This window comes from Sturnira hondurensis, unplaced genomic scaffold (assembly GCF_014824575.4).
Source record: "Sturnira hondurensis isolate 20B ecotype Veracruz unplaced genomic scaffold, ASM1482457v3 Scaffold0000867, whole genome shotgun sequence".
Taxonomy (NCBI): domain Eukaryota; kingdom Metazoa; phylum Chordata; class Mammalia; order Chiroptera; family Phyllostomidae; genus Sturnira; species Sturnira hondurensis.
Genome location: NW_028073498.1, coordinates 2,556,705 through 2,582,754, shown reverse-complemented (window position 1 = coordinate 2,582,754; position 26,050 = coordinate 2,556,705). Strand labels below are relative to the sequence as shown.

General features: G+C 47.9%; 1 protein-coding gene across 3 annotated transcripts in view; it reads left to right on the top strand.

Moving 5' to 3' along the window:
- FGD5 (FYVE, RhoGEF and PH domain containing 5) overlaps positions 1 to 26,050 on the top strand; it is a 116,981-nt gene that overhangs the window by 68,232 nt on the left and 22,699 nt on the right. For 2 of the 3 annotated variants that reach the window (XM_037051145.1, XM_037051163.1), the window contains 5 exons: positions 16,751 to 16,911; positions 17,179 to 17,335; positions 17,907 to 17,994; positions 19,619 to 19,669; positions 20,257 to 20,315. In XM_037051145.1, coding sequence (XP_036907040.1) covers positions 16,751 to 16,911; positions 17,179 to 17,335; positions 17,907 to 17,994; positions 19,619 to 19,669; positions 20,257 to 20,315 — 516 coding nt within the window. The remainder of the gene's footprint in view (positions 1 to 16,750; positions 16,912 to 17,178; positions 17,336 to 17,906; positions 17,995 to 19,618; positions 19,670 to 20,256; positions 20,316 to 26,050) is intronic. The other variant, XM_037051153.1, reaches the window with a different exon arrangement.

The following is a 26,050-nucleotide window of genomic DNA, read 5'->3' as shown; positions in this document are numbered from 1 at the left end:
CTAGTTTGAAGACTCGCTCCATCCTTCTGAGAACCCAGTCAAAAACGTCCCCCCCCACTCATCTGCCTATATAATCAATTTCTCATCCATTTCATCTTACCAGCCTTTTACCTACTCAACTGTCCTTTCCTCTATCTATCCATGCACCTAATGACACATCCATGCAACCATTCATCACTCCCAATTCATCCACTACTCATATGTCCACCCATCCATCTAGCCATTCATCTATCCATTCATCCAGTCATCCAACTCTCTGTCCATCAGTTTATCCATCCAGCCAACCATCCATCCATACATCCATCCATCCATGCATGCATCCATCTTACTCATTCCCTCTGGATGGAACATCATAGGATGTTTATAGTACCATAGGCATGGAGATAGGCCTTGGAACCCTAAAGATGAACCTACCCTTGAGTAGGTCTCTCTTTTTCGTGGGGGTTAAGGTGGAAAGGGAAACTGTAAAAATGAACAGACAGTTATGCTACTCTGTGGTAAGTATATCATGTGCATCTTTAGTTTTGTGCAAAGTCTGCAGGAGTATGAGGGAGGGAGGGACTTTTCTCCTTTGGTGTGTCCAGGAAGGTTGGCAGAAGAGGTGACACTGAGGTGGACTGAATCAGCCCACAGGCTAGGTAGTAGAGGAGGGCACATAAGGCAGGTGGTCAGCATGGAAATGCTCACAGGCCAGAAGGTACAGGCTATGTCTGGAGAATGGTGCGTCAGCACATACATATGGTTAGGACATGGATAAGTTTGGAAAGACAGGTTAATGATGGAAGCAGAGGGTCAAGCGATGGGTCCAAAAGCAAGGTTAGGGCCACACTGAGACTTACCTAAAATGCCAGGTTAAAGGGCCTGTGCTTCTCCTTGTGTATAGTGAGTTGGAGATTTTAAACGGGTATGGTTCTTGCACATCTTTCATCCTCTGTTTTCTCATCTAAAAAAAATTTCCAACGGTAGCTGAAAATTCTTACCATGGGTCCCTTATTTCGGCCAAGGCATTGAAGGCCTGTTCAGAAGCCTGTCTGCCAACTAGGAGAGGTGACTCTGGCAGTTCTCACCATCTGACGCCCCAGGAGGAGTTCCCACACCTAGGAGGCCCCTCAGTGACCTGGTCTTTGTCTGCCTCTCTGGCACTGTCTCTAACATGTTCTCCTTCATTCGCTCCCACCACGACTGGCCTTCTTGCTGTTCTTCAGCTGCCGCAGATGCAATCACATTGCCTGGTTTGTGCACTTGCTTTTCCCTCTGCTGGAACGTCCTACTCCTGACCTTCTCACAGCCAGGTCCTCCTCCTCACTCTGGTCTCAGTTCAAGTGTCACCTCCTCAAAGAAGAGGAGGTGCCCCAAAACTTAATAACATAAAACAACCGTTTTTATTGTACTCACAGATTTTCTGGACTTTGGACAGGGCAAGGTGGGGAGAGCACGTCTCTTTTCCATGATGTCTGGGGAACACTTGAAAGACTAGAGGTGATTCACCTGAAGCTAATGTAATAGTGTATGAAAACTGTAATTGGAAAATAAATTTAAAAGTAAATTAAATTTTAAAATATTTTAAAAGACTAGGGGTGACTCAATGGCCAGGGGCTGGAATCACCTGGACGTGCCTTCCCTCACATGGCTGCTGATTGGCGCTGGCTGTTGTCTCGAACCCCAGCTGGGCTGTTAGCCAGAACACTTACTTGCAGCCTCTCCATGCAGTCTCTCTGCACAGGCAAGTTTGGGCTTCCTCACAGCGTGGTGGCTGGGTTCCAAGAGTGAGTGTCCCGAGACAGCCAGGAGGAAGTACGTGGCATTTGTATGATCTAGCCTTGGAAATTACGTAGCACCACTTCCACCATGCTCTTACTAGCCGAGACAGTCACAAAGGTCCACCCAAGTTCCAGAAGAGGGAATATAGTCTCTACCATTCAGTGGGAGGAGCAGCAAGCTAACATTGCACAAAGGCCATGTGAGATAGGAGACATTGTTATGGCTACTTTTGGAATTATTACAGAAATCTTTCCTAATAATTCTATGTTAGCTAAGAGTTGTATTTGATTGCTAGTAATAAAAAGCCAGTTATGGACTTCAGGCCAAGATGGAGGTAGACGTACTATGCCTCCTCACACAACCAAAAGAACAACAAATTTAAAAACAAAAAACAACCAGAACTGACAGAAAATCAAACTGTGTGGAAGCCCGACAACCAAGGAGTTAAAGAAGAAACATTCATCCAGACCGGTAGGAGGGGCGGGTCGGGCAGCTGGCAGAGAGGACTCCAGCGGGGCAGCAGCGGGAGGACTGGGCGAGGAGGTGGCTGGCAGACTGGGAAGCCCCACATTTGGGTGCAGATAAACCAGGAGGAACAATTCAGGGGTGAGACAGACTGCACAACCCAGGGCTCCAGCAAAGGGAAATAAAGCCTCAAAACCTCTGACTGAAAAAACCTGCAGGAGTGGGAGACACTCCCAGCCTCACAGGAGAGTTTGTTGGAGAGACCCACGGGGTCCTAGAATGTGTACAAACCCACCCACTTGGGAATCAGTACCACAAGGGCCCAATTTGATTGTGGGTAGTGGGGGAAGTGACTGAAAACTGGCAGAAAGCAGAGCAAGTGGCATTGTTCCTTCTTGGACCCTCCCCCACATACAGCGTCACAACACAGCAATGTGGGTTTTTTCACCCTGGTGAAAACCTAAGGCTCTGCCCCTTACTACATAACAGGCATGCTGAGATGGAGAAAAAATGGCCCAAATGAAAGAACAGATCAAAGCTCCAGAAAAAATACAACTGTCCAGAGATAGCCAACCTATCAGATGCAGAGTTCAAAACACTGGTAATCAGGGTGTGCACAGAAATGGTTGAATATGATCGCAAAATAGAGTAAAAGGTGAAGGCTATGAAAAGTGAAATAAAGGAAAATGTACAGGGCACCAACAGTAACAGGAAGGAAACTGGGACTCAAATCAATGGTTTGAAGCAGAAGGAAGAAGTAAACATTCAACCAGAACAGAATGAGGAAACAAGAATTCAAAAATATGAGGAGAGGCTTAGGAACTTCCAGGACTACTTGAAACATTCCAACATCCAAGTCATAGGAGTGCCAGAAGAAGAAAAGGAAGAGCAAGAAATTGAAAACTTATTAGAAAAAATAATGAAGGAGGACTTCCCCAATCTGGCAAAGAAAATAGACTTCTAGGAAGTCCAGGAAGCTTAGAGAGTCCCAAAGAAGTTGGACCCATGGAGGAACACATCAAGGTACATCATAATTACATTAGCCAAGATGAAAGAGAAGGAGAGAAGCTAAAAAGCAGCAAGAGAAAAGGAAACAGTTACTTACAAAGGACTTCCCATTAGACTATCAGCTGGTTTCTCAAAAGAAACCTTGCAGGCAAGAAGAGTCTGGAAAGGGGTATTCAAAGTCATGACTGGCAAGGACCTACGTCCAAGATTACTCTGTCCAGGAAAGCTTTCATTTAGAATGAAAGGGCAGATAAAGTGCTTCCCAGATAAGGTCAAATTCAAGGAGTTCATCATCACCAAGCCCTTATTATATGAAATGTTAAAGGGACTTATCTAAGAAAAAGAAAATAAAAAATATGAACAGTAAAATGACAACAAACTCACAACTATTAACAACCAAATCTAAAACAAAAATAAAAACAAAGCAAGCAACTAGAACAGGAACAGAATCACAGAAATGGAGATCACATGGAGGGTTATCAGCGGGGCAGTCGGAGGGTGAGAGAGAGGGAAAAGTTACCAGGAATAAGTAGCATAAGTGGTAGGTAGAAAGTAGACGGGGAGGTTAGGAATAGTACAGGAAATGGAGAAGCCAAAGAACTTACATGTATGATCCATGGACATGAACTGAAGTGGGGGGGGGATGCAGGTGGGAGGCAATATGCAGGGTGGAGGGGAATAAAGGGGGGGAAATGGGACAACTGTAGTAGCATAATCAATAAAATATATTTTAAAAACCCAATTATGATGGCTTAAATAACTTAGAGGTTACTTTCCCATGTGAAATAAGTCCAGAAGTAGGAGGTCCAGGTCAAGTTTGGCAGTTCTACAAAGTCTCAGGGACCAAAAGTTCTGTCTCTGTGCTGCATCCTTTGCACAGTTCCTCATGAACATGGATAGCTGCTACAGCTCTGGCCATCACATTGATGTCCTAGGCAAGAAGAAAGAGAGGGAGGAAAGCAAAAGTTATGCTCCCAGCTGAGCTAGTTCACTTGAAAAAGAATTACTGAAAGCTTCACTGGACAACATCTACTTCTGTCTCATTGGGCACTCCTAGTTGCAAGAGAAGCTGGGTCAAGTGGAAGCGAATTGGTCAGAGCTGCGTTCAGCTCAGTGGTTGTGCTTCTTGTGTGTTCACTCGGGGCCCCAGGCTGCAGGGGCAGCAGGCACCCAGAGGAGGCTCTTCCCATGGCAGTGGCTTGAGAGCAAGTTGAGACACCAGAGAGCTTCTAAAATTCCAGCTCACAACTTGCTCTGTCCACATTCCTTTGGCCAGAACAAGTGCCATGGCCAGGCCCAAAGGCGAGGGTCAGGGATATGCTCTCCCCCATAATGAAGCCACGGCAGGGGTGGGTGTGGGTGCAGGGAGGGTGCAGATCTATAATTATGCCTCCTCTTCTTATGCTTTGTTTTGTCGTCTTCATTGCATCTTTCACTGTCTAAAATGATCTAATTTATGTATTTGTTTCCTTATATTTTCATTTTTATTCAGTTTCATCCAGATGTTAACTGAAGCTCCTAGGGAGGCCTGGATTTCTCAGCTCCCTTATGATTTCTTCTTTGACCCGTGGGTTACTTAAAATCATGCCATTTAATTTCCAAATATCTGTGAATTTTTCAAATTTCCTTCTGCTGATTTTGAATTCCGTTGTAGTTGAAGAATGTACTTTGTGTGGTTTCAGTCTTTTCAAATTTAATGAGACTTGTTTGTGGTCTGGCATACAGTATATCCTGGAGATGTTCCATAGACACTTGAAAAGCACGCGTTTTCTGCCCTGGTTGGGTGGCTGTCCTGTACACGTCACTTAGGTCAGGTTGGTCGACAGCACTGTTTGAGTCTTCTGTACCCTTGCTGATGATTTTGTCTCATTGTCCATTTGCTACTGAGAGTGGGATATTGAAGTCTTCAGCCATGATTTTTGAATTGTCCATCGTTCCCTTCATCTGTGTTGCTTTGTGCATTTGGGGCTGTTTCTAGGTACGTGTCTGTGGTCTGGTCCCTCACAGGACTCAGAGCTCCTTGCAGGCAGGGCTTGACAGGCCCCATCCCCAGTAGGTTGAAGTGCCCAGTACAACACTGGTGTTTAATACATACCTGACAAGTGATTGATGGCAGGGTTGTTCCTTCCAGCAGTCTCAGCATTTCCTCAAAAATATATCCTGAGCACTTTCTGTGTGCTGGGTGCAGAGGACTTATGGAGGAACTCGAAGGCAGGGTCCCTGCCTACCAAAAACTGACAGTTCACGAGAGAGATGGGCATTGAAAGAAACAATACTAATACATTGGCGGGGGACATCCAGAAGCTGGGGTGTGCATGGGAGGCACCTGCCCTGGGCTTCTGGGCTCAGAAAAGGATTCCTGGAGGAAAGTGACTAAGCTGAGACTTGAAGGATGTGAAGGAATTAGCCAGGTGAAGGAACGGTGAAGAAGGCTTGCATCTGGCAATGGGATCAGGATGTTTAAAGGCCTGGAGGCCAGTTAAAGGATGGTGTGTTTGGGAACTGAAAGAAATTCAGCCTGGCAGGAGTGTGGTCAGTGAGTGAGAGAACAGTGAGAGCTGTGGCCAGCAAGGTATGGGGTGACCACAGAGAACCCCGTGAGCCATGTTTGGGGTTTGAGTTTGATCCCTTGAAAGTCCTTTGGGGAGGCTGCTGGGTGATTCCAGCAAGAGGTGACAGTGAACTGGACAGGACTGTACTTGGTGATTGATGGACTATGGGGTGCAGGAGACAGGGAGGGCTCCCAGTGACCCCCAATTACTGGGTTGCTAACTCACTAAGAAGGAAAGTGCTGGAATTGCTCAGGCTTGGCTTTGGAGAAGATGATGAGTTTAGTGTGGGTCTTGTGAAGTGTGAGGGGCTCAGGGAAGAACATCCTAGTGGTTGGCTGGGCATGGGAAGTGTGCCTGAAGTGATCAAATGTGGAGATGTTAACTGAAGCTCCTGGAGAGTCCTGGATTTCCCCGAGGGAGTATGTGCAACCAAGAGAGGGCTCCCAGATACCCCGAGGAGGGAGGGGGTGCCCTGAAGGCTGTGAGCCTGGGGACTGGCAGGTTTTCATGAAGGGGCAGAAGGAACTTTGGGAAGAGTTTAGGGAGGATGCAGCGTAGAAAGGCAGTGGAAGGCTTCTGGATCCAATGTGGGTGCGTCCCACTCATGCGCCCCTGCTTTCCTCAGTGATAGTGACTGCTTGAAAGGGTGTCAGGAGAGCCCAGGACAGAGTCAGACCTCTCAAACTGCTCTGGGAAATAGGAGATCCATTCAGAAGCCCTCCCTCATCACTCTGTGGGGGTTTTTCACTTGGCCTTGGCCTCAGTGCTGACGTGACAGGCCAACGCAGGATCTAACAGAGCTCTATTATCATTGTGAGTTTACTTACCTGTGTGCGGTGCCCTCTTTCCTCACCCAGCCAGTTCTTGCTCCTCATTATGGTCAGTGTCCAAAGTTTTAGATGCTGTAGAGGAAGGTGGGGGGCGGCAGTGAGCATTTATTGACCTCCTGTATGTGCCTGGCAGTTTATATACATTATCTCATTTAATTACACATAGTTTGTGCTCAGTAAATATTTCTTAGATGGCTGGATGGGGCCAAAATTGGATCTCAGAGAAGGTGACTTACCCAGAGTCACACAGCAGTGAGAAGTGGGGCCAGGGCTGTTTGACTCCAGAGCTCGGGGAAGGGGCAGACAAACATGTGGGATGGTCTGGCTAGGTGGTAAGCAGCCCAAGGAGGGAGGGAATCAATGTCAGCAAGAGGACTGAAGTCAAGGAGGGACCCTTGGGACAGGGAGTCTTGCAGTGGGCATCAATGAATGGAAAGTAGGAACAGGCCTCCAGAGGGGAGGAGCAACGGGAAGAAGTGTACAGAAGGGAGGGCTTGGGAGTGTGGGGTGTTCAGGGAGTGACCAGAGAGCTGTCTTCAGGGTGAGCCTGAATGCCATGTCCCCTAGTGTTTCCAAAGGTAGGCATAGGAATTTGGGAGCCCTGGGGACCTGAGCAGGGAAGGTGGGTCCAGTAGGTTCAGTGGGAGGGGGTGATGCTGGGGGACCCAAATTTTAACCCAGACAAAGTGCCAGAATGCTTGTGTTTTCATTCAGTCCAGGAAAACTATTTCTGTGTGACCCTGGGAAATCTCTTCTTCCTTCTTCCCTCACCCAAGGGGTCTGGTGGGACTTAGACCTTTTTAGCCACAGAAGCTTGTCTTCAGATGAAGTTTTATTCAGAACCCCAATAAGAAAAGTGGATGAAAGTGGAGAAGCTTTGGTTCAAAGCAGGTGGAGTCCAGAGTTCAGGCTCTCATAACCTGGGTCTCCACCGAGCACGGCGGCTCTCAAACCAGCAGGGCTCAAATGTGTATTCTTGGGTCCCACCTCAAAACTGCGAAATCAGAAACTCCGGGAGTGGGGCTCAGCCCTCTGTATTTTAATGAGCCCCCCAAGTGGTCCTGATGGACAGTAACATTTGAGACTCCCAGGCAGATGGTCCTGTAAAGTCCCTTCTTCAGCAGGGGCTGTCTGTGATTCCCTGCCCCCTAGAAGCCAGCACCCTCTAGGACACTGGTCCCCAACCCAGGCTGTGCACAGGTACCTGGGAATGTTAAAAAATATGGATGCTCATTCCACCTTAAGAGATTTGTATTTAGTTAGTCTGGGATGCTGCCTGGTCATTGGAGTTGAAAAAGTCCCCAGTTAATTCCATATTGCACTTAAAGCTGAGAACCTGGTGAAAAAGTAGTATTCATTCAGCACAGTTGTGAACAAAACCAGGTCAACGTGAGGGTGAAACCAAAGGTTTTAAAGCCAATATGAGAGCTTGTGTCTGCTCTCAGCTTGGTTAGAGGGAAGACAGCAGAAACATCCGGAGTAAGTGAGCAGCCTGGCAGTGCAAACTTTTGCAAAGCCACTGCTTTCCAGGCTGGGAGACATAGCCCTGCTGGAGATGTGCAGTCGGTGTCCGGGAATGCTCAAGGCCGCAGGATAAACAGCACATTTTCTGAGAGCCTCTGCTTCGCTCTAGATACATAAATTTTAAACACATTAAATCAGACATGGATGTAGTTTGGAGAATAAAATAAAATATATATTAACTTTTAAGCTGAAATACGAGATTTCAGGGACATTCTGAGACCAGGGTGGCTCCCTTCAGGCTGTGTCCCAAAATTGCTGGAGGCTATAGGATACTTGAAAGGACCTTAAACTGACTGCTGAAGTAACCCAGGAGGGCCTCATGGTGGAGGTGGTGTTTGAAGCAGCTTTTAAACACAATTGAGATATGAATCAGATGCCAGAAGCACAGAACAAAGAGGCTGGAAAAGAGGATTCACAGAAAGCAGCAGTGCTCAAAGTGTGGTCCCAGGACCAGCAGCAGCAGCAGTAGCACCTGAGAACTCGTGAGAAATTAAGATTATCCAGCCCCACCTTGACCTACAGAAGGGACACTCTGGGTCAGGTGAGCAATCTGTGCCATTTGAATAGGTCCGGCAGGTGATTATGAGGCACTCTTAACGTGGAGAACCACAGGTATAGCAGTCACGAGCAGTCAGCTGCAGAGGTTGGCTGGGACCGGCTTTGGAAGGGCCATGAACTCCAGGCCCAGGGGATTCACTTGGACCCGAGGTCTGGACACAAATGAAGGGTTTGGAGGAGACATGAAAGCAGTGGGGAAAGGCAGTGTTTGTTCTCTCTTCCTCCAGGGGCCTCAGAGAACTGGTTAAAAAAAAGTTTTGTAACTTACATACAGTTGAGAAATCTTAAGGGTAGGGCTTAAATTTTTAATAAAGGTGGGTATATGTGCATACTGGTAACCACCACCCTGATAGAACATTTCTGTCATCCAGAAGTTGCCTGTAACGCGCCCCCTTCAGTCAGCCACCCTCCCCACGCCAGAGGTTCACTGCTGTTTTGTTTTCCATCACATTCGATGGGGGTAGCCTGTCCTTGAGCCTCATATGAATGGAATTATGAATTATGTATTCTTTTGTGCCTGGCTTCTGTAGCTCAACAAGATGTGTGAGATTCATCCACGTCTTCATGCATATGAGTTTTTTTGTAAGGCTGTACCACAGTTGGTGTGTCTGTCCTCGTGTTAACGATCATTTAGGTTGTTTCCAGTCTGGGCTGTTGCAGGCAGACCCCGGAGACATTGCAGGTTTGGTTCCACACCACTGCGGTAAGGCAAGTCATCTTTTGCTGGTGGAGAGTTTTGCCTTCCATTTGCAAAAATGCAACATCTGTGAAGTGCAATAAAGTGAAGCGCAATAAAACATGGTGTGCCTATGTAAAACTGCTATGAGCGTTTCATACATATCTTTTAAGGAACATATGCACTGATTTCTCCTCAGTATTTACCTTGGAGTGGAATTATCGGACTATAGATTCGGCTTTATTAGAAATTGTCAAATAGGTTTACAAAGAGTTTGAAGCAGTGTATCCCCGCATTCTGAGGTATGGGAATGCTACTCACTCCTCAGGCCTGTCTGCATGTTGGCATTGTCGGTCTCTTTACTCACTGCCATTCCGTTGATTGTGTAGTGGTTTCTCACTTTGGGTTTAATTGGCATTTCCCTGGTGTTTAATCAAATTGAGTATCTTTCCTTCTGTTTATTAGCCATTTGGAAATCCTATTTGAAAAGTGTCTATTGCTTCTTTTTAAATTTTAATTGGGTTGTGTGTCTTTTTCTTACTGATTTGTAGGCACATTTTCCTAGTCTGTGCCTTCTTTATTCAGTTTTTTAACAGATGAATTGAGATATAAATCTCATACCATCCAGTTCAGCCATTCGAAGTGCAAAAGTCAGTGGTTTTTCAGTGTATTCAGAGTTGTGTAGTTATCACCACAATCATTCTCACCACCCCAGAAAGAAGCCCCGTACATCTTGGATACCTCTCCACTAACCCCTCTCCGGACTTGTGCATCCACCAGTCCTGTTCTGTCTCTATGGACTTGCCTATTCTGATATTTAATATAAAGGGAATTATACAGTCTGTGGTCTCTTGCCATTGGCTTCTTTCACCTAGCATAATGTTTTTAAGATTCACCTATGTCATATGTAGCATGTAGCAGTATTTCATTCCTTTTCATGACTAAGTAATATTCCATTGTGTGACTAGACTGCATTGTTTATCTGTTCATTGCTTGACGGACATTTGGATTCTTTCTTTTTGACTGTTACGAAAATGCTGCTATGAACATTGATGTACAAATTATTGTCTGAACATATGTTTTCCATTCTCTCAGTTAAATACATAACATAGGAGTACAGTTGCTGGGTCATATGGTGACCTTTTAACCTTTTGAGAAACTGCTGGACTGTTGTCCCAGTGGTTGCACCATCTCACACCCCGACCACCACAGGGCGAGGGCTCCGGTTTCTTCACTTCCCTGCAGTGCTTGTTGTTATGCATCTTTTTTGTTGTAGCCATTTGTGTGAGGGTGAAGTGGCATCTCATTTTCCTAGTGACTCATGATGTTGTTCACCCCTGCGTGTGAAGATACACGATTTGCAAATATTTCCTCCCATTCTGTACCTTGTCTTTTCACTCTCTTTTAAAAAAAAATTTTGTTTTTAGAGAGAAGGAAAGGGAGGTGAAAGAAAGGGAGAGAAACGTGGATCAGTTGCCTCTCACACACCCCCAGCTGGGGACCTGGCCTGCAATCCAGGCATGTGTCCTGACTGGGAATCGAACCAGTGACCTTTTGCTTTGGGAGATGACAACCAATTAAGCCATGCCAGTCACAGTTCTTTTCACTCTCTTGATAATGTCCTTTGAGGCACAAAAGTTTTTTAATTTTTAATGAAGCCTAATTTATCTATTTTATCTTTTGTTGCTTGTGCTCTGTTGTCATATCTAAGAAATCTTTGCTTGCCCCCAATCACAATCATTTACTCCCATATTTTCTTCTAGGAGTTTTATACTTACAGATCTTCCATTTAAGTCTTTGATTTTGAGTTAATTTTTTGCATGTGATATAAAGGAGTCCAGATTCATTATTTTGCATGTGAATATCCAAATAGCTTAGCACCATTTGTTGAAAAGACTATTTTTTCCCATTGAATTGTTTTGGGCATCCTTGTTGAAAGTCACTTGACCATAAATGAGGGTTTATTTCCAGATTCTGAGTTCTGAGCCATCAATCTATACGCCTGACCTGATGCCCACACTGCACAGTCTTGGCTCCTGCAGCTTTATAGCAAGCTTTGAAATCAGGACGCGTGAATCCTCCAGCTTGGTTCTTTTTCAAATTGTGTGGCCCTTTGGTGCCTCTTGGACGTCTGCGCGAGTTTTAGAATCAGCTTGTCAATTTCTGTAAGACGGATAATTGAATTGGGATTTCGATGGGGTTCAGAGGAGCCTGTGTCAGGTTGGGGAGCGTTGATGTCTTAGTAAACGGTAAGTTGCAAACGTAGGGCATCTTTCCATTTACTTAGCTCCTCTTTAATTTTTTTCAGTAGTACTTTGTTGTTTTCAGAGTACAGGTTCATGCTTTTTTGTTTAAATTTCTTCCTCATCATTTTATTTTTTCATCTTACTCAACTTTGTAATGATTTTTAACTATTTATTTTAAAATAATTTCAATTTTACAGAAAAGTAACAAGAGCAGGAGTAGTAGATAGAACAACCAAATTCTCTAATTCATCTTTTAACATGAAATCCCATTTGTATTTCTTCTGTATAGCTAGTACTATTTGTACACAGTTTAAGAAGTCTTCACGTGCCCCACAGAGACTTATTTTCAGGATTCCAAAGTCCCCTCCAGTGACTGACCTGGCGTAGTGAAGTCACATCCCCTGGGCAGCTCTCAGCTTGCCAAGGCAATTTTTGTGGCATAGCAGGTCATGGCTGAGGTCAGTGTGCATTTGGCCAAAAGGGATCCGAGCAAGTCCACTTGACTTTTGGCAGTGAGCTCAGCAGTTTGACCACTTGTAGGAAGGACATTCTGGCCAGCCCCTGACTGTCCAGCCCAGAAAACAGAGGTACTGTGTCACCCAGGAAACTCCAAACTCAGTGGGTTTGGAGAGGAGGGATGTGTTCAGGGGACCAGGCCCCTGAAGGTGAGGTCCCCTCTTCTGCAGGCAAGCCCGGTGGTTGTGAGAGCCCTGTGAGTTCTAGGAGACTTGCCCGAGCTTCGAAGGCAAAGAGTCTTTTCATTCAGGCCTCCCCACCAGGCTGCCCCGGGGTCGCTGAGGTTGGGCAGGGAGCCCTGGCCAAGATTTGGGAAATCTGAGTTTCAGTCCTCCTCTTTGACCCCTGCAAGTCACTCCCCTGTCTGGGCCATCAGTAGAATGCGGAGTTGGCGTGGGGCAATGGGTAGAACTAAGACTTTGGAGTCAGGCCAACTTGGACTCAAATCTTGTCATCTTGGTGGCCTTGGGCAAGTTACTTAATCTCTCTGGGCCTAATTTCCTTATAGACAAAATGGAAATAATGATGCCAAAGTGATAGCCTTGTTGCGAGGATGAAACGAGAAAGTGAACCTCAAGTGCCAAGCAGACGATGGCTCGCGCGGCACGTAGAAGTGTTGGCTGTGTTACTGGTTGAGCACCTTCCCTGGGGGGGGGGGGGGCAGAGGTAAGGAGCACTCAGTTGTAAGAGAGGGAAGGCACAGAAAGAAATCACTCATGACAGAAAGCAGTCTGCACAAATCCTACAAAGAAGATATTTATATCCCTGTTTTGCAGAGGGAGAGCTTGAGGTCCATGGAGAGGAGGTGACTTGCCCAGGGTCACACATAGGCAACTGTCTAGGCAGCTAAGGATTCGTTCATGGTCACTAGAGCCTGTAAGGTTGGAGCAGGAACTCGACAAAGAGCTGGGGAAGTGAGTTCGGTGAGTGGGCGGGCTGGGTCAGGAAGGCCTTGGGTGCCCCCAGGGGCTTGGATTGGACCCTGCAGACATTAGGGCCAGTCCATTCTTCCTCCTTGTTGTCTCTAGTCCATCCACTCTCTCTGTCCCACGGCCAGACTCTGGTCTCAGCTCAAGTCCTGAACACTCTCCTGCTCTCCTAATGGCCACCTCACTCATCTCACTCTCATCCTAGTCACCTCCAGTTTCTCCCAACAAGTGAGCTTTCTAGGACAGATGTCTGGTCCATTGCTCCCCTGCCTAGCACACTATTCAGAGGTTCCCCGTCACCCCAGGATGAAAACCAAGTCTCTTGAAAAGCCTGTGGGGCCGTGTAGAATGGGCCCTCTGCTTGAACCCCCAGCTTCATCACGTTCCAATCCCATGCACTTCTTTCAAGGGTGCACCTATGCCCACACCCACACACTCTGCACACAAACCATACTCAAGTCCTCAGTTCCTCTGCCACCTCAGAGCCTTTGCACATGCTGTCCCCTCTACCTACAACCCTCCCCCCGCCCCCTGCCACCACCCCTTGTCTCAGGCCCTGGCAGGCCTAGGCAGGTCTGCCTCTTATGGACTGCCACGGCCCCAGTGCTTTTCCTCACCACGACACTCACACCCCTGTGCTGAAATTATCTTTTTACTCATCAGATTACAGACTCTTAGAGGGCAGAACTGCATATCTCCTACTCTCACTGTCTCCTCAAGACTAGGTGCAGGGCAGGTATTCAGTACATTTGTTGAATGAGTAAGGGGATGAGGGCCAGACGCTTTCTCCTGCCTTCCTGCCTGGGCGGTGCATGCCAGGACCCCAGGGTTCGACGTCGGGCCAGAACGACCGGGAGAGCAGAAACCTTTCAGGGAGTGATGGATGGTGCGGCTGGCACTCGGCGCCTTCAGCTGATGCATGAGTTTTAAGAATGGACGTTTGTGGCGATTCCGATTATGCTCCAGTTTTTTAAATGATGGCCATTAATGATGGCCATCCTGTCCATTGGGACTGAGTCAATTTAGTGGGAATTAATTACAGACAAGAAACCAGCTTGCAGAGCAGTTAATATCGAAGCTCCCTGGAGTGCGATGCAGATGCAGCCGTCAGTCTTGCCTTTGCCAGCCCCTCTCTCCCTCTCCCTGCCCACCCCCTTCTGTGGTGCTTCGGGTCTGGGCTTCCCCACAACTCACTCTCCTTTTCTGTTAAATAAGGGTTCTGCAGTCCATCAGTTTGCAAGCGTTATAACAGTCCTTCTCTGTCACATACACTGCTGGACCTGAGAAACATGGTCGGAAATAAAGCAGATGTGCCCCTGCTCTGAAGGTGTCACGTCTAAAATATAACCATAACTGCCATGGGGACAGCACTTTGCAGTTTTAAACATCAGGAGGAGCTCCCACCAGCTTCATGCTATACTGTTGTCCCCATTTTACAGGTGGAGAAACTGAGGCTTAGATAGGTTACAGTTTGTCCACAGTCATTCGGCTACACTTGTACTAAAATACTGGGCTTGAACCTGGCCAATGAACGAATATGTCAAAAGTCCTCTATCAACCAGCTGCCCAAGCAACAAGGGTCATTGTCCTCATCAGGACATTTTCTTTCTTTCTCTGGGACACCAGCACTGAGAAGACTCAGCTGGCCTGGACGCTGGGTCCTAAACAGGGAGACTCACAAGGAAAGAGTGGGAGGGTCCTCCTGCCCCCAAGTCAGCAGAGAAACCTCCGCTCCAAGGTCCAGAATGATCCCGTATCCCAGAGCCAACTGTGGGCAGAAACAATAAGTAAATACTGCCCGCCTCTAGCCACGCTCCCCACCTGGCTGCCCTCTTACTCGTAATTCACACTTTCTCCACCCTCTGCAACATGCTTTCAGGAAGGGCTATGGTAGCTCAGATACAATGACATTCATTTCCAATTATGGTTCAAGCATGTGGCCTCCACTTAAGAACACACATGTCTTCAGCCAGAGAATCTATTCATTAGTTCAAAACTCAGCCCCAAGAGCTTCTGACCTTAGTGATGGGGCTAGAGGTATCCCAATACCTTTGAGTTGTACCAGTCCAGTGCTGGTGAAGGCCAGCCTCAGCAGGAACCAGATCATCCTTCCTCCTTGAGACTGCAAGCCAGGGTGGGCCGCCCTACCCTTGTGCTCCCCACAATTCCCGGCAGAGCAGGTTGCAGCCGCAGGGGGTCAGCGCAGGACAGGATGAAGTGTTCAGGAAGTGAGACCTTTGTAACCTCCACATCTGCTATCCTGTCTGACAACGCAGGCCAACACAGGCAGCCTCTTTATAGGTGTTGGAGGGGCGTGAATCTCCTGCCTTTCGTGTGCCCTGTCTCACTCTCTCTGTCAATCACTCCATCCCACCCTCCTTCTCTCTCCCTCAGTCTCCTCCTTCTCTTTCTCTTTCCTTTTTCTCCCCTCTCCTCCCCCCCTCCCCTCCCCTCCCCTCCCCTCCCCTCCCCTCCCCTCCCCCCTTCCCTCTCCCTACTCCTGTCCTACCTCCCTGCCCTTTTCCCTAGCCCTGTCCCGTCACCACTAGGTCTCCCCTGCACTCCCTTCATGCCTGAGAGAAGACCAGAAAGACTTCCTGGAGGAAGGACTGCCCATCCTGTCAGGCACTTTCCCCTTTTAGATCTCTATATAAAGAGGCCTTTCTAGCAATCAGCAGTGGAATTAGCTGTCTTTGCTCAGTAATGAGTTTCCCGTCCGGTAGGCAATCAAAAAAGGCAAAGTGATCATCCTTCCTGAATGTCCTAAAGGTAATTTGACCTTGATGGAGGCTGGATCACATGACCCCTGATGCTGAGGTTCTCCCTATACGCATTGCTCCACAGTTCAAGGGTGTCTCAGGGTACCTCATGTATTCAAAACTACAGACCTGGGCCTTGCGCAAAAGCAGTTGTATTTAAAGATAAAATATCTTTGTCGTGAGAAAAAAAGTCTTGCATTGTTTATCATTTTAATGTTTATTAAATTTAGTTTAATATTTAAAGTAATTAATCTTGATACAGAAATTTTAGAAAACAGAGCCAAGAAGAAAAAGAATCATTCCTAATTCCATAACCCCGACATAGCCACTGTTTCCATTTTATTCCATTTCCTTTTAGCTTTTTGCTCCGTTCACTTTTTATACAGCTGTACTCAGGTGGGAAGACAACTTTGTGTCCTTTCTTGATTTCTCAGCACCAGGTCATGCGTATTTTACATGGTCACTGTCTGCATCATCTTAAGTGACTGCTTGATATTCCATAGAGTGGATGTCTGTGACTTCTTAAGACTTTGTTTCGAAAAACCCAGTGCATGACCTCTTAAAAATGGCTCATTGTCAAGAAGAGCTTTGTATTTCTTCAGAGAAGGAATTATCCCACTTCTCACCCACCTCGTAAAAGAAGAGTGTGTACCCAGGATCCCACACGAAAGGGGGCGGAACGAACCTGCTTTAAGCCCCCTGCTCTGTGCTAGGAGTCGTGTTCAGTGCTGCTTGGGCATCAGTTACCCGTGACCACAGGTGTGTGTAATCTGCCCTGTTGGACAGGCGAGAACGCCGGGGCCTGAGACGTTTGCTTAAGGTCCCAGCTGTCCATAGACCAGGACTCCAAAGTCACAAGGGAAATGCCAGGGAGGACTTGTGTTCAGTCCTGTCCACCCACAGGTAACAGGCCTTTGGGGTTTCAGGATTTCCACGGAGCCGTTGTGAGGGCCTTGGATGAAATGGACCAAGAGGGCAAGGACACAGTGGCCAGGGAGGAGCTGAGGCGTGGCCTGAGCGAACTCCCCGCCATCCTCGACCTTCACCTCGGGATCCTGGAGGAGCTGGGAGAGAGGCTGCTGCACTGGTGAGCAGTCCCCTGGAAGCTGGCCTCTGCTCCTGTTGCCCTGGGAGGGGGAGGGGGTTAAAAACCCCACCACATGGAACAGTGTCTTCATCTGACAGGCGTGGTAGCCTAGACACAGAGGTGTGCGGTCATTTGCCCACAGTAAAACAACAGTGGGAGGAGCCAGCTGGGTTCTGCTCCTGGGGCTGTGGCTCCAGCTCTCACTGTCTAACATTGCTCTGGTCACGAGGCTGAGTTCTCCCTGTCCTGCCCTACTCCTGGCTGCAGGGAGGGCCAGCAGAAGGTGGCCGATGTCTTCCTGGCTCGGGAGCAGGAGTTTGACCACCACGCTGCTCACATCCTGCAGTTTGACAGGTATCTAAGTCTGCTTGCTGAGAACTGCCTCCATTCTCCCCGGCTGGCAGCTGCTGTCCATGAATTTGAGGTGGGTCCCTTGGTCCTCTGAGAACCTGCTCTAAGGATAAAGGGGTGGGGGTGGGGTGGGCATGGCTAAAAGCAAATCAGTGGGGCTTCTTGGCCACCCTCCAGCAGGGGTGGGAGGCCGAGGGGAGGGGAGGGTGACCCTGTAGAAGGAAGAACCCAGAAGATGGCAGTTCAGTGAACCCCAGCTATGGGGAGGGTTTCAGTTGCCCTTCTCCTATCCCAGTAGAAAAGCACAAAACAAGGTGGAGCCATTTGAGTGACCAACAAAAAGCCACCAACTGGGGATCCAGTTATTGGGCATGAAAATGGGGGGGCTTTTTTCAATTACTAGCACTAGAAGAATTACTGAATGTAGCACAGACTGCGAGCCTGAAGGAATGAACTGTCACAGCAGGGTGGTGCTCATCTGGGAGGACTTCCTGGAAAGAGGGGAAACTGGTTTAGAAATGGGGGAAGCTCAGCTTGGCCAGGAAGAGGGTTGGATGGGACAGTGCATGTAGAACGCATGAGCCCAGAGCCCTAAGGCCAGGGTCCCTGACAGAATTTTGTCCTTCCCCATCTCTTGGGAACAGCAGAGCCAGCAAGGAGGCAGCCAGAACGTGAAGCACAGGCTGCTGCGGGTAGTTCAGCGCCTCTTCCAGTACCAAGTGCTCCTCACAGGTGGGCCCAATGGGAGGTCAAGGTAACTGAGGCTGTGGGCAGGGAAGGCCCCTGTGGATGGGGTAGGCGTGATGATGGCAAGGTGCGTGATCACAACCTCCCCTCCCAGCCTGGCCCGAAGGGTCGGGGGTGGGGATTGCACTCAGTTCCTGCCTCCAGTCCCTCCAGAGGAACCAGACCCTGCCACCAGCTTCCCTCCAGCTGAGCTTTGGACCCCTCGCTGCTACTTTGGAAGCCTCAGTTCAGTGGCCGCCTCTTGTAACTTCCTCCCACCTCTCCCTTCCTAAACACAAACTCACACTTTCACCCATTCCTCATTTCCTTCCTGTCTCTGGGTGGCTGCCTTCCCTCAAGCAGTTCTCATCATCGCCAGAGCCCTCTTTGTGGCTGAATCAGTGGGCATTTTCCACCTGGCACCTGCCGGCCCTCCGTCCCTGTGGCTCTGCCACTGACCACCCCCTGCTTCCTGAGCCCTTTCATCCTGGGACCCCTGTGCCACTCTCTGCCCTGCCTCTCTCTGACCGCTTCATCCTCTCAGTGACGACCTCTCTTCCTCCACCAACCCACAAATGTGCGTTTCTCCGGTCTCTGTCGGAGGTCCTCTTTACTGCCCTCTGTGCAAATTCTCCCCAGGAAATGTCTCCCCCTCCCCTACCTCCAGCTGCCAGAAACACACACCCCTCTTTCCGGAGCTCCAGACCCATTCACCCAACTGCCTCTCAAATGGACAAAGACCCCTCGCCTGGGGATGCAGTGTTGCAGTGGGCGAGGCCGCCACACGTGCAGATACCCACGTAATCCCTAGCAGTGACCAAGGCTGTAAGAAAAGTACACAGGGTCAGCAGATAGACATCATCTAATTCAGTGGGTATCTACTGAGCAGCCCCTGTGTTCTGGGCCCCATGCTAAATACCAGAGATACCACAGTGAACCGAACAGCCGAGCTTTATGACCCTTTGGAGCTTATACTCTAACCAACAAATAGGCAATGAAAATACATGTCAGTGATAAGAGCTGAAGAAAAATAAAGTAGGTGAACAGTGGTCTGATTCGATACAGCACCCAGGAAAGACCACTCTTGAGGTGGCAGCATCGTAGGGCTCAGCGAAGTGAGGCCATGAGCCCTGTGAAGCTCGAAAGGCAGAGAGCGCCAGGCAGAGGGAACACGGTGTGCAAAGGCACCGGGGTGAAAAACAGCAAAGATGGCAGCTCTGGCAGTGAATGAGTGACAGGTGAGGTAGCCAGAGCGATAACAGCCTGTGTGGAGAGCTTTGTGGTTGTGAATGTGTTAAAGCCTGAACACATCACACTCACACCTGTTTCTCCCAGACCGGAGCTTCTTGAAGGCAGGGTCTCACCATGTTTGAGTCTGTATCCTGAAGACACTGAGTCAGGCACACCGAAGTCACTCGTGAGAAAATGGCAGCTGGTGGCAGTCCCGGCGGCCTGGTCATTGCTGGTGTGGTGTTGTGGTGGGGCTAACAGGGGTGAGAAGGTGGGCACCCTGCTCTTCTGCAACTTTTCTTCCTTCTCTGGAGAGAGAGGGCTCCTGTTGCGGACAGGAGGGGCCGCCCCCCCCACCCCCCCGGGGCAAACTGACGCCTGGCTCTCCTTCTGCCTGCAGACTATCTGAATAACCTTTCCCCGGACTCAGCTGAGTATGATAACACACAGGGTAAGTCCAGAGTGAACTCAGAGGAGGGGACACAGTCCTGTTTTGCTCCAGTTCTTTACATCAGTTCTAGACCCAGGACATAGTCCCCTCCCCAACAGCTGGAGATGCAGTGACCCGAAGCCCCCAAGGCTTCTGAGGTGACCCCCGCCCCCTGTTCACTTCAACATGGGACTCCCTGGGATGGGCTGTCATCTAGTCAGACGAGGAGGGGATTAACAGAATTTGGAGATAGGAGGTAGTACCAGGTCTAAAACCCTCACCCCAGTGTCCCTGTTTCCTCCAAATTCTCTGTGGCTGTTCATATGGCCTGCTGTGGTTGTCCCTCTTTAATATATTCAGGTTACAGTCAGGGGAACTGAGACACAAAGGGGTCAATTCACCGTCAAGTTCCCTTAGACAGTGGTGGCTTGGGGCTGTAACCTGACCCAACCATGGGAAGAATCGGTGCCACCCACTTACAAAGCCCTGAAAATGCAGTGATCACGGGAGCTGGCATGGGGAGGGGAGAGAGAGAGGAGGCAAGGATGGCAGCAACTAGACTGGCCCTCCCCAGAAGGCCCAGTGATTCGCTCTGCTTCCCTCCTCAGGTGCACTGACCCTCATCTCCAAGGTCACAGACCATGCCAATGACAGTATGGAGCAAGGGGTAAGTCCAGCCTGTGGGCTCCTTCTCTGGGGTCCAGGTCAGGACCCCTCCACCATGCCCAGTTCTGCCTCGGAGTGCAACTTATGCACTATAAATCGCACGCGTTTAATGCATACACGTCTGGAAGACCCGATGTTTGTATGTATCCGTGAGACCACCTGCATAATCAGAATGCTGAACATATCTGTGACCCCAAAACTCTTCCCGCTACCTCTCTGTGACCCCTTATTCCCCATCCCCAGGCAACGACTGGCCTGCTGTCTGGCACTACAGATTAGTTTGCGTTTTCTAGAATTTTATAAAATGGAATTATTCGATATGTGCTCTTTTTTGTCTGCCTTCTTTCACTCCTTTTTTGGATAATGATTCACAAATAATTTCTCCGAGCCTCTGGCTTGTCTTTTCATTCTCTTAACAGTGTCTCTGGAAGACCAGAAGTTCTTAATTTTAATAAAAATCCCACTTTATTCATTTTTCATTTTACGGATCATGATTTTAATGTTCTATCTAAGAAATCTTTGCCTCACCCAAGGTTACAAAGTTTTTCTCTATATTTTTTCCCTAGGAGTTTTCTTTTTCAACCTTTAGAAGCTTTTTATTATTTTTTAAATTATTTTATTGTTGATCAAGTACAGTTGTCCGTAATTACCCCTCACCACTCCCCCTCCGCCCCAGCAATACCCACCTCCCTCCCCTGCCTCCATCCCCCCCACCTTGGTTTTGTCCACGTGTCCTTTATAGCAGTTCCTGAGAATGCTTCCCCCTTTCCTGTCCTGGGAGTTTTCCTGTTTTATATTTAACATTTAGGTCTCTTAGTCCATTTTAAGTTGATACTAATAGTCATGTATGGTATGAGGGATGGTTAAAATTCATGCTTTTGCATATGCGTATCTAACTGTTCCAGCTCTATCTTTTGAAAACGCTTTCCCTAAACTCGCATCTGCCCTAACCACCGGGCCGCACAGCATACCTGCCACCCCACACCGGCCTTGCGTGAATACACATCTGCATGTCACCAAGCAGTCCCTGCTCCTCATGGGGTACATTCAAACTTACACAGGGAATATTTTTCTCTGCTCCTGCACTTGGGATTCGTTTATCACCCCAGTCACGAGGTGTGTCATTTTGTGTGAGTACAGGGGCTTGGAGCTGGCTCCAGGTGTGTCAGCAGTGAGAGCCTCTTCCAGCGCTGAGCAGGGATTCTCTCGGAGGGTCAATATGCCTGGCTTCCGGCAGCAGGCGCTCAGACCAAGCCTCAGGCGAGTCCCATGAAGAAAAATCAGACGTCTGGGTAGAAGGTCAGGCTTTTGAGACTGGAAATCAAATTACCCATTGATTGCCCTCTTCTCCACAGCATGGAAGTGAGAGATCTCCCTCCAGAAAGAGTGAGGAGACATGTACGAGTATGCACTCTACCATTTTCACCTTCATTTTTTAAATGCACTTTATTTGTTACAAGCCTTTTATTGGGATAAAATATGCATAACAAAAATTTTACTCTCCTAACCAGTTTTCACCGGACAGTTCGGTGGCGTTAAGCACGTTCACATCGTTGCGCCACCGCCGTTGCCATCCATCTGCGGAACTCTGCCTGAGCCTGCCTTCCCCGCCCCTGCCTGAGCCTGTGCCCCTTAAACACTGACTCCCCTCCCCCCACAGTGCCCGCAAACGCCGTTCTACTTTCTGAAAAGAGTTTACTTTTAGAACAGTTTTAAGTTTACAGGAAAAATGGAGAAGACAAGAGTTCCCATGCATCCAGTTTACTCTATTGTTAACACATTGACAGGACACATGTGTTACATCAAAGAACCAGTATTGATACCATATGAGTAACTGAAAACTGAAGTTCATTCAGATTTCCTTTGTCTTCTCTTGATTATGACAGTTTCACAGTTTCCTTATTTTTGGTGACCTTGACAACTTTGAGAAATATTAGTCATGTACATTGTAGGATGTCCCTCTTTTGGAATTTGTATGATATTTTTCTGATTAGACAAGGTTTGTGATTTGGGGGGAGAAGATCACAGAAATAAAGCCCCACTTCCATCCAATCCTGTGATGGGCCCATTCTAGCAACACAACAGATGACTGTTGACCTCGACATTGGTCCCCTGGCCGAGGGGTGTGTGTCGGGTGTCTCCACAGTGAAGTTGGGCACACATGCTCACCGCCTCGCCCACACTCTGTGGAGGAGAGTTACTGTGCTCAGCCCGCATTTAACGGATGGGGAGTTGTGTTCCTTCTCCTTAAGGGCAGAGTATCACCTAAATTGTTTGGAATTCTTCTGCCCAGATTTGTCTCTTCTCTTTCTTTTGTTCATGTACTCATCATGAAGAAATCGATCATTCGTGTAAGTTAGGACTCAGGATATTTACTTCATGCTTTGGGTTGAAGTTCATGTGTTTGATTTTGTTTCTCAGATTGCTCCAGCGTTGGCTCCTTAGAACCCCTCCCTTTCCGTCGGTCCCTCCCATGTGCCCCCATGCATATGTGTTTGAGTGGGGTTTGTTTGTTTCTTTTTTATTTTTAGCACTTTCTTACCTTCTGGCATGACAAGGTGCTCCAGGCTCATCTAGTGTATTTCCTGTCCCAGTCTAGAATCAGCCATTTCTCCAAGGAATCCTGGTTTCTTAATTGTACAATGTATTAGAAACCAAGATCTGGGCACTCATTGTGCTTATTGCTACTGGGAAATCTTTTTTTTTAGGTCATCTTTGCTGACACAGCAAAGAAATATATGTGTATATGCAGCTGACCCTTGAACAACATGGGGTTAAGGGCACCCCGACCTGCCACGCCGGCGAAAATCTGAGTACAACTCACACGGCTCTCTGTGTGCAGATTCCCAATCACACAGAGTCATCATGAACAACGTGGTTTCAACTGCATGGGCCAGCTGAAAAAACTCTGCATATAAGTGGACTAGTGCTGTTCAAACCCATGTCCCTCAAGGGTCATCTGTAATAACCCATATATCTGTATGTCTGTTTCTATATGTAATCACCTATATTAAGCTAAACGTGAGTTCTTGCTGATGTCTCCAACTCTAGTTGGTGCTGCATGGATGGATTATTCCAGCCTCCTCCCCCTGCTTATCTGTGAATTTCCACTCCAACAGTGAGAAACCCAGCCCCCACCATCCATTATCCACTTATTTAATTAGTCAATTTACTTTCATTCTTGAAAGATATTGTTCATGGATATAGAAATCTGACTTGACCATTTTTTAGTACTTTTTAGATGCCACTCCACTGCCTTATGGCCTACATAGTTTCTGATAAGAAATCTGCTGTGATAGTGATATTTATCTTTCTTATTTAATGTATTTTTTTATTCTAGCTGCCTTCAAAATCTCTTTACATTGGACTTTTAGATGTTTGATGGTGATGTCTAAGTGTGTGTGATTTTAGAAGCTTGGGTGTAAATTATCCTGTTTGATTCTGTGGCTTCCTGGATCTGTGATTTGTTGTCACTCATTAAATTTATTTTTAAAAATTAATTTGTTTTCCACTTACAGTTGACATACGATATTATGTTTCAGGTGGTCATTCATTAACTTTGGAAACTTCTCTCGGATGCTCTGTTCTCTTCCCCCCTGCACTTTTTTTCTCTTTGTGATTCAGTTTGGTTAATCTCTACTTCCCTGATTCCAAGTTCGTTGATTTTTTCCCTCAGCTGTGTTCAGTTTCCTGCTCAGCCCATCAAAGGAATTCATCATTTGTGATGTCATGGCTTTTATTTTTAGCGTTTCCATTTGACTCTTGTAGAGTTTCCCTCTCTGCTGAAATTCTCCATCTGTTCACACCCGCTGTCCTTCCCATCAGCTCCTCAAACATACTAATCATAATTACTCCAAAGTCCCTGTCTGATGGTTCTGACATCTGTGTCACCTCTCATGATGGCTTTGCTGAATGCTTTGTCTCTTGAAAATTAGTTAGGTTCTTTCATGATTTTTTTCTCATAATATTTGGTTGAATGCCCAACATTACGTGTAGAAGACTTACAGAGACTGAGGGAAGTAGTACCTGCTGCCAGAAGTGGGCGTGCTCCCTTTTTGTCATGCTGTTCGTGTGGGTGGGCGATGGGTCAGTGCACTCAGTGGTTGAACCAGCTTTGGCTTTTGTTGTCACCATTGTCACCTTCAGCACCCTACAGATTTTATGCTCCTCTAAAAGGGGACCGTTATTACCTGGTACTGTTGGTATGGCCTGAAGTTCCAGAGAGTTTTTCTTACATTGCTGCTCCACCCTCAGCTTTTAGCAGTTCCTGTATCACAGAAGGGACCTCTCGCTGTGTTCTTGCCCCTTCTTGAGGTAGACGACTGTTTCCTGTCCCTCAGTGCTAAGCCCCCAAATCTTGGCTCTTCAGGAAAAGCCTCACTCTTAAGCAGGGCCGGGGAGCTGGACTCTCTCAGCCTGCCTGCCCCTCCCCTGCTTGGCAGCCAAACTCTGCCTATGTGTTGGCAGGTCTTAGAGGTTTCTGCTTTGTGCTGGTGCACCATCCGGGACCCAAGGGGTTGTGTCCCCCTCTCCTTGGGGCAGACAGCATTGGTCTCACTACCAGGGCAGGCTGGGGGTGGGGATGTTCTTTCTGGCCCCCTCGTCTGCCCCCAGTATTCCTTGTAAGCACCTGGTAGAAACTTCTGGGAAGAGCTTGCAAGTGACTGCAGAAGTTTCTCGTGTCTTAGGATAACACTCCCTGTTATCCTAAACTGTCTGACCTGCCCATACCTGGATTCATGAACCTTTTAGCTGCTTTCTTACCCTCTATGCCAGGGGTGTCAAACTCATTTTCACCAGGGGCCACATCAGCTTCAAGGTTGCCTTTGAAGGGCCGAATGTAGTTTTAGGACTGTATGAATGGAACTACTCCTTAACAGTTAAGTGAGAGCTGGGCACTGCCGCTGAGGAGAGACCAGGTGCCAGGCTGGGTAAAACAAGGTGGGCCTTGTGTTTGCCACGTGTGCTCCAGGCCAGGCACCTGCCTCCCATGTGTGGCCAAAGGCACGACAGTTTGCATCTTAGTGATGGGGCTTGTGGGTCTTTGGGCTTCCATTCACTTGCTTGCCTTGTGATATCAGCTCTCCGTTAAGCTTAAGAAGAGTTAGGATTGTGTAGGTTGTCTGTTTTTTCTCACTGTTTCAGGGGGGCACTGTTCTCTTACAGCCTTCTATGTCATAAGTGGAAATAGAAAACTACTAAACATTTGTGACGTGCAGAGTTTTACCCCCCACACTGTGGGCAGTGTAAAGAGTCTTCCAAGGCAATTTCTCTACACACGGCTTTCACCTCATTAGCTGATTTTAGAACCTGGCCCTCTGCAAGGTTCAAGGGCCACCTGCCCCATGGGTTAGGTGCTTGTTGTTTCTAGTATTATGGGATGCTCCACAGAGGGGAAAAAGATGTGTCACTTTACATATTGTGGGCGGTAACCCCGCAGAGGGCTGACGAGGAATTCTCAGGCACACTTATTTTTACTCAAGGAGTACAGGCCCATTTTCTCCCCAAGTGGTAAATTTTCTTGGTTACTATCCCTCAGAGACCATACCCTGGGCTGCAATCCCAGAGAAACGGTCTGACCTTGGGCATTTGTCATCTCTGGGTTACTGAAGTCTGGGTGCCCTGGGCCTCATGGGGACACAGGCTTAGAGTAGGAGCGGTGGCCCCAAGACTGACGGGTATTGGAGGGCACAGCAAGGCCAAGAGATCCCCACCATGGTGTGAAGAAAGATGGCG